The sequence below is a fragment of the Mercurialis annua genome, linkage group LG7 (assembly GCF_937616625.2).
Source record: "Mercurialis annua linkage group LG7, ddMerAnnu1.2, whole genome shotgun sequence".
Taxonomy (NCBI): Eukaryota; Viridiplantae; Streptophyta; class Magnoliopsida; order Malpighiales; family Euphorbiaceae; genus Mercurialis; species Mercurialis annua.
In genome coordinates, this window is record NC_065576.1 from 37,278,143 (window position 1) to 37,286,854 (window position 8,712).

At 45.4% G+C, this 8,712-nt stretch overlaps 1 protein-coding gene across 1 annotated transcript; it reads right to left on the reverse strand.

Annotated features, from left to right (window-relative positions):
• Positions 1–1,507: 1,507 nt before the first annotated feature.
• LOC126657131 (uncharacterized) lies at positions 1,508–3,428 on the reverse strand. Its single transcript, XM_050351767.1, has 2 exons — positions 2,544–3,428; positions 1,508–2,431 (listed from the first exon to the last, which is right to left on the reverse strand). The coding sequence occupies exons 1-2, from the start codon at positions 3,426–3,428 to the stop codon at positions 1,508–1,510; spliced, it is 1,809 nt and encodes a 602-aa protein (XP_050207724.1).
• Between the last annotated feature and the right edge of the window lie 5,284 nt (positions 3,429–8,712).

The following is an 8,712-nucleotide window of genomic DNA, read 5'->3' on the forward strand; positions in this document are numbered from 1 at the left end:
GAAGCAGAAAGGAGTTCAAGTGCTGGGCGATCCAGATGAAGCCAAATCTCTGAAAACGTCGTTGGAGGCGCTCTTGCTGGTGAAAGACGAGACCAAAGTGGCGAAACAGACTCAGACCACTATTGCCAAGATCGTCAAGGAGCTCCCCAATTTGACAAAATTGTATGTTGAAGCTGCGCCTGCCAGGGCCTCTTATGAACAATCGCTAGAGACCAAGCGTAAGCTTGACGATGAATTTGGTTCATTGAGGACTAATGCTAAAAGACTTCAGATCAACTCGCCCCTCATACCACAAAGATGGATGAACTGAAGACAAAGATTGAAGAACTTCAGGGTGAGCTCAAAGCAGAAGAAGAAATCGCTGCCCCTTTGGAGAAAAAACTCGATGAATTCATTTCTCAAGGGACTGATCTGAAGGATCGTCACAACCAGCTGAAGAAGACACTGGCGAGTGCTGAGAAGCGGTACTCTGAAGCTGTGAAGAACTTGTCTGACATTCGCAGTGCCATGGGCGATTTGTTTAGCCACTTTGGCTAGTGTTGTAATTTCTGAACAAATTATACCCTTTTTGAACATAGTTTGCATGTAATGTTCCGAAACTACTTTTTTATCTAGTTGAATGTTTGTGCACAGGTCGGTTATATTTCCGAAACGTTTATGAATTAAACAAAAACATGATTGGTTGGTATTCCGACGTTCACTATAATTTGACTCAAATAAAAATCGGCTGGTATTCCAACGTTTTCACTAGACATTTTTACTACAGCATGTAAATATAAAATACAAGGCTCAGGCCGAAGATCAGTAATTTATGAATTACAATTTACTAAATCGTCTCTATTTCCGATTATTTATTGAATTACCGTCTTGTTGAGACATCGGCTGGAAGTCCGATGTTTATATGTTACCCTCACTTTTCGAAGATACGTCTATCAACCCCTTCCCAGCAGCTTGGGACGTATTTTTTCAAGTATTGTGCATTAATGGCCCTATCATGAACTCGGCCGTCTATGTCAGCAAGTATATATGCACCATTACTTAGGATTTGAACGATTTTATACGGTCCTTCCCAATTTGGGGACCATTTCCCTAGTCCTTCTTTCTTCGCCCCGATGGGTAGAACGACTTTCCAGACGAGCTGATCATTTTGAAAACTCTTACTTTTGACACGTTTGTTGTAAACTCGTTCCACTCTTTTCTTCTGAGCTTCTAAGTGATCAAGTGCCAATAATCGTTCTTCATCTAAGTCTAAAGCTTCAAGCACCATTTTGTCATGATAATCGGCCTTCGTCAAAACGTGCTGCATCTTTCGCCTCGTAGACGCCACCGTCAATTCCATTGGTAACATTGCTCATATCCATACACTAGTTTGAAAGGTGTAGTACCCGTAGCCGATTTCTGACTCGTGCGATTCGCCCAAACGGCTTCCGTTAACAACTGATGCCATTGTTTCAGATTATCTTCTATCATCTTCTGGATAATACCCTTAATCGCCTTATTAGTTGCTTCAGCTTGGCCATTTGCTTGCGCACGGGGTCGAACGTATCAATTTGAATCCCATATCTTTTGCATAATCAGTTATCTCGCTCCCAGTAAACATAGTTCCTTGGTCTGTAGTAATAGTCTCTGGCAAACCATGCCTCAGGATAATGTACTCTCTGAAGAACTTTATGACCGATTCTTGACTTGGTGACTTCAATGGTACGGCTTCAACCCATTTAGAGTAGTAATCGGTCGCGACAATCACAAACGTGTGTCCTTTGGATGACGATGTGTATATTTTGCCAATTAAATCCACAGCCCATCTGCGAAATGGCCAAGGTTTAATTATCGAATGTAGCGTCTTGGCAGGAACATGCTGCACGGGACCGCACTTTTGACATGCCTCACACCCTTGGGCGTATCGGATACAATCTTGCTCCATTTTGGGCCAGTAAAATCCATACTTGTGGATTAGCCACCTCATCCGTGGACCAGCCTGATGTGCGCCTGAAATTCCCTCGTGTACCTCGGCCATGACTAGCATCGCTTCTTTTGGGCCGGCGCATCTAAAAAGCAAACCGTCACTCCCCTTTTTGTATAACTCATCGGCCAGAATTATGTAGTTGAGGGCCAAAGTTCGTAATCTTCTGTTGGACATATCTGGTGATTCAAGCCACTTGGTTATTTCTTTCCTCCAATCTGTAGAAAAATCCAATTGGTACACGGAATGACCTGCTTTGTACACCGCATCGTCTCTGGTTACCAAGTTTGGCGTATCTCGCCGGATCGCCTCATACTCATAGCAAGGTTTATAACCACTACCGTGTTGGGCGAGGTCATTTGCCTCCATGTTGTCACTTCTCTCCGTGTATTCTAACCATGTATCTGAGAAACCACCGATAAGATGTTTAGCTTTGTTGCAGTATCGGATTAAGAGTTCCGACTCGCACTTGTATTCTCCAGCAACTTGTTTTATCACCAACAATGAATCTCCTCAGACTTGGATCGATTTTGCCCCCAGCTCCATTAAGATTTCCAAACCTAAAATGAGAGCTTCATACTCGGCTTGGTTGTTGGTACACTTGAAAGTCAAAAGAACAAGACATTGTGAATCGTGCCCCCGAGGGTGAGACGATGACGATTCCTGCTCCAGTACCTTTTTCTATTCTGGATCCATCAAACCATAATTTCCAAGGATGTAGTTCCATACAGCCGATTCCTTCCTTTATGTCGACCCCTGGGTGATCTGAAATAAAATCGGCAAGGACCTGCCCTTTAACAGCTTTCTGAGGCACGTACACGAGAGTGAATTCTGACATTGCCACCGCCCATTTTCCCATCCGATTTCTGAGATATGGTCGGGATAGAATGTATTTTATTACATCGGTCTGTGCCAGGACATAAACTACGACTGGCAGCATGTAATATCTCAACTTGCAGCAGGTGAAATATAAACATAGGCACAGTTTTTCGATGTCCGAATATCGTGTTTCAGTATCGGTCAAGGCTCTACTGAGATAGTAGACCGATCTTTCAACGCCTTGGTCTTCCTGCACGAGCATACACCCCAAAGATTGGGAAGCCGCTGATATGTATAGCAACAAAGGCTGATTCGGCTTTGGTGGCATCATAATCGGCGGCTTCACCAAGTATGTTTTTAGCTCATCAAATACTTGTTGTTGCTCAGGGGTCCATACAAACTGGTCGTTGTCATTCCCTTTCAACAAAACGCTCCAACTGCGTAATCGGCCGGCTGCATTTGAAATGAATCGCCTCAGAAAGTTTATTTGTCCGATCAATCGCTGTAGTTGTTTCTTGGTTTTTGGTGGTTCAACATTAATTATTGCTTTCGCTTTATTCTTATCTACCTCCATCCCCCGCTGGTGAACCAAGAAACCCAAGAAATTTCCTGCCGACACCCCAAAAGCGCATTTCAAAGAATTCATCTTCAAACCATTAGTTCGGATACGCTCAAAGCCTCTTTTCAAATCGGCAAGGTGAGCTGCATTGTTTGGCGATTTTACGACCACATCGTCGATGTATACTTCTAAACATTCCAACCCTTTCAAACATTTTGTTCATGGTCCTTTGGTAAGTTGCACCGGCGTTCTTTAAACCGAAAGGCATCACGATCCATTCGTACGCACCAATCGGCCCGGGGCAGCGAAATGCGGTTTTAGAAATATCGGCTTCGTGGATCGGTACTTGATTATACCCAGAATGGGCGTCCAAAAAACTAAGGATGGTGTGCCCGGCTGCTCCATCGATTAGCATATCAGCTATCGGCATCAGATACTCATCTTTGGGCGTCGCCAGGTTCAAGTTTCGGAAGTCGACGCATACTCGTAGCTTTCCGTTCTTTTTCATGAGGGGCACTATGTTGGATAACAATTCTGTGTACTTAGCTTCCCGTATGAAGTTAGCCTCTTTAAGCCGATTGATCTCTTCCCTGATTAGCTCCTCGACCTTTTTTGACATTCGTCTGGGAGGTTGCCTGGATGGGCGAAAACCATCCTTTAGGGGTAACTTGTGTTCGGCGATGGATTTATCCAGACCCGGCATTTCTGCATATGACCAAGCGAAACAATCCTTGTATTCCCGAAGAAGCGTGATCAATTCATCTCTAAATGTGACGTCGAGGCTTGCGCTAATGTATATCGGCTTGGGGAATGCATCTGACCCTAAATTAACTTCCAAGAGCGCGTCTTGGAGTTGGGCTGGGTCGTCCCCCAACTTCCCCGTAGCTATTTTGAGGTCTTCTATTCTCAAGGTACCGGTAGGGTCTTGATCTTGATCCTCGTATATGCACTCCGCGGATAACACCCCGTGACTGAGTGCTAAGTCATGGACCTTTTTTCGCAACTCTGTATGTCGTCTATTCATCAGAACGTTGTAAGATGGTGGATTGGCCGCTGCCCCCGAGGGTAACGTCTGTTGGCCGATCCGCGTTGATGAGGATCCTGGGACTGTTCGTATCTCGATGACTTAAAGATTGGATATTCCTCACTTGCTCGTCATACATCATAGCTTCTAAAACATTGCTATCTTCGCCAAAAGGGCTCGGGTCGCCCTGCACTATCTCGGCCTCTCCAGCTTCTCGCCATAATATCAGCATCTGATGCATGGTAGATGGGATGCACATGTTGGAATGAATCCAGTCACGGCCGAGTAACATGTTGTAATTGCTCCTAGCATTAACAACAAAGAACCCTTCATCAGTCTCGACTCGGCCAACTTTTATCCTTAGGGTGATATACCCTTCGGCGGGGGTCTCGCCTCCGGCGAAATCTGTCATATAAACGTCGGTGGATTCCAGCTGATGACGTTCTATTCCGAACTTCTTGAGCATTCGGGATGGCAAGATGTTTACTCCTGCGCCGTTGTCAATTAGCACTCTTCCAATGGCGACGCTATTCACCTCAGCTTTGATATACAACTGCCTGATGTGCCTTGTCATTCTTGCCGGCGGTTTGCTTAAAGAAACAACTGCCGAAGCGTCGGCACTATTCTCGTCCGGGATTATAACATCTCCATCCAAAACTGACTTCTGTCCTGGTTTATTCCTGAAAGAATCCGGAAGAGTAACTACTTGGACCTCTTTTCGGCTATCGCTTTTCGGAATCCATGCTTTGAGCTTCCCACCTTGGTGTACAACGACTAACTCTTTCTTCACAGGCATCCAAGCCTTCAACTGGCCATCTGCGTGGCTCAGGACTACATCCTTGTAAGATCGCCTATCGCCGTTTGGCGATTTCTCATCTTTTGCCGATGTATGAGAAGGTAGCTCATTATCCTGATGTCGTTTCTTCTCCACCCAAACTTTCCTAAGTTTTTGTTTCGGTGTCTCGAAAGGCTCAGCTTCCGACCGATTATGCTTGCCTTAGGTCGTTTCTAGATCGTCTTTGGCTGCCCCCAATCTTTCTTGAATCGGTCTTTTAGTCCCGGAAGAAGATGCAGTAGTGGACAAACGGTTTTTGACCGGCACTCGGCACCCTGGTGCCGATTTGGGCTCTGCGGCGACCAATCGCGACTCCTGTCGCATTCTCTGCATCCGCCTCTTCTGTGTCTTGGTCATACGAGGGGTCTCCTCCGTCGGCCTGAACACCCTTTTGAAAACCGATCTCCTCTTATGTCCAGATGGCATGTGCTGCTACCACTCCTTGGTGGGCGACCTCGGTTTAAAGGTTTTGGGATTTGTTCTGGCCGATTTCTGTACATATTCGGTCTCAGGGCGGCTCTGGCAGTGCTGACAATGTTGGCAAATCGGCTCTGGCACAATTGGTTTGGTCATTCGATGTTGCCTCGCTACGTTATTCACTACTACTCTTTGCCGAGGTTGCTTAGCACTCCATTTCTCCAATACTTTACCGATACCCAACACTTGGTCCAAATTGGGCTGAATCACGTTGATCGAAATGCATTTTGCATCGGCCTCCCTTCTGGCCGGGAACAACGATTTTCCTTCGGTTATCGCCTTTTGGACTACGTTCCTGAACACTACGCAATTATTGGTGCTGTGTCTCCACGAGTTGTGGAATTTGCAGCAGTCTTTGCCAATCAAATCCTCGCTTGACGGTACAACATGACCCTCGGATAGAGAGATTTGCCCATCTTTTAGCAAGGCGTCAAATATGTCATCGGCCTTTGTCAAGTCGAATGAATATTCCTTTTGGATGACTGCCATCTTATTCTTTTTCACGTATCCCGGCTTCCTCAACGCTGCGCATTCCGTCGGTTTCTTCCCAAGAAACTCGGCCATACATATCTCATCGTCAGATGAATCGTCCTCGCTATCGGTAACAATGGCAACATCCAACTGATCGCGGTAATAGGTGCCTTTCGAAGATCCTCGCCTCTGTTCCTTCTCTTGGAGCAATCGTTCGTAACCTGTAACTCTGTTGGTGAGTTCAAACAAATCTCGAAATCGGTGGCCTTCGAAATGTTCTCGCATGGCGAAGTTCATCCCTTTCACGACCATCGGCACGCAATCCCCTTCCGATATGTGCGTCATGCACCTTGTCCTTAAATTCCGGAAGCAGCCGATATATTTCTCGACAGATTCACTAGGTAGCTGCGAAATTCTTGCAAGATCGGCCAAGGTAACGTCGGGTGGCGCTCTGTAAAATTCTTCATGGAATTTTATCTCCAGGTCTTTCCACGTATCGACCGAGTTGGGCGATAAATGGTAGTACCATGTGAATGCCACCTTGGTGAGGGAACTGGCAAACAAACGCAGTTTCCAGAAGTCGTGAGCCCCTGCTTCTCCACATTGAGCAGAAAATCTTGCGATGTGTTCCACCATTGACTGACTTTTCTCTTCTCCTGAGAATAAACTAAATTCGGGCACTTTGTAACCCCTAGGGAATGGGTATAGTTTGTCAATCCAATCTGGGTACGGCTTCATATATGACGGCCTAGGCATCGGCCTGACGTCGACCCATAATTTTTCCAGTTCATCTAGCAACTGCCCCCGATTATATAAGTTGTTTTCTCCCATGGGGGCATTGTTACTACCGTAGAAGTTATCCTGCGGCGATTGCTGGTTCGGGCATTGTTGTCCCGGCAACTGGTCGTTGCCTTGGTACCTTCCGGTTCCTAGACCAGACAGATCATTGCCCTGGTGTCGTGCTGCCCCGGTACCGGATGGATCACACCCTTGATATCGCCCGGCTCCTGATGAAGATGGATCGCCCTTGACCCCCGTGTCTCCTTCTGGGCGCGTTAACAACCGCACTGACCCATAAGTGAAACCGGTTTTACCCGGTGAATGCCCCGCATCGGCCGTACCACCAAGACCGCCATTTCTTTGCGCTGTCAAGGTATAATCGGCCCTACGGTAACTCTGATCGGTCACTGATTGTCCCGAAAAGATCTTTCCCAGATTGTCCATTGAGCTCGTCAAGTTGCTCAAGTTTTTCACGATTGATTGCTGAACGACCGCTTGGTCGGCCAACATCCCCTTGAAGGCGTTGGACATCTGTTGCATCGCTCCGTCAAACATCTGCCGATTTTCCTGAGCTATTTCGTCTCTCATAATGGTAAAATCGGCCCTAGATAGCGACGGGCGAGTAGGTGGTATTTCTCGGGAAAATTCGTCGAAATCTTTTTCCACGTCATCGCCTTCCATGGCTTTGTTGCTAGTAGAAATCACCTCAGGCGTCGTATTCTGAACTCCTTTGGTCTGCGGCTGCTTATCTCCTTTCGCCATGATGGTGATGATCTCTGGATCTGGTTGCTCCGCTTCTTTGAATTTCCTTTGAAGTTTCGCTCGGCTTTGAGACCGAGTTTCCCTGTAATCGTCTGAAAAAACTCCGGTTTTTATGCTGACCATAAACTGTCCCCAGTGGAGTCACCAAAAGATGTTCGCGAGATTTTTACCTTGCTCAAACCTTTGAATTTATTAATGGGTAACTTTAGGTACTGATGCTTTAACCGGGGTGATTCTAGATGAGGTAAACATGATTTGAATGACGTAGCCCTAATCCAAGTGACATAACCTGAATTCAAGTAACGTTGTTCAAACTGTGAATGACGTTGTCGTCGTTCGATTAAACTAACAGTATTAATCTGGGAATCCTGAGATCCAAGCGAGATTAATATCAATTCTACTCGTAAACTAAGATTCAATCCGGAGATTGGGATAAAAAGCTTGAGCTTTGGTTTTTGATTAATGATGTGTTGATGCCAAATAATACAAAACTCCTAGCTATTTATAAAGACAAAACCCTAATAAAGAGTCCTAATTCTAACGAGATTCAATCTCCCTAAACCAATAGCAAAAAGCTAAAATTAATATAGCTCTTATTGGGCTTAAAATCCCTGATGAGCCCATTCAATTCATCCTCTCTGACCATGGGCCGAAATGTCACCAGCCTTATAATGGATCTTCTGGGCCGGTGCAAACAGGAATAAATCTTAAGGTATTTGCTACCTCTTTTGTTTTGATTTTTAGATCTACCAAGTATCTTTAGTGTTTGATCGTTCTTCAAAGTCATGTCTTTATAGATCTAAAAATAGAAAAATTTGTGACTTTTATCTTTATAGATCTAGATGAAGATGATTGATTGTTCGGCAAAAATACTACGCTTCAACGGTTCGAGCGGATTTTCCAGCTCATCGGAAGAAGAAGATCGAAATCCTCGTTTGACGGTCTATCTTTGTGTCAAGTTTGCGGGATCCATGATTAGACTTATTTTTTTTATCTTTGCTTGTATCACGTTTGTTGTCTTT

Coding starts and splice junctions, on each gene's coding strand:
- LOC126657131 (XM_050351767.1), bottom strand. CDS start 3,428: ATGAATTCTTTGAAATGCGCTTTTGGGGTGTCGGCAGGAAATTTCTTG. Junction 2,432..2,543: donor TGTACCAACAACCAAGCCGA/GTATGAAGCTCT, acceptor GGAGAATACAAG/TGCGAGTCGGAACTCTTAAT.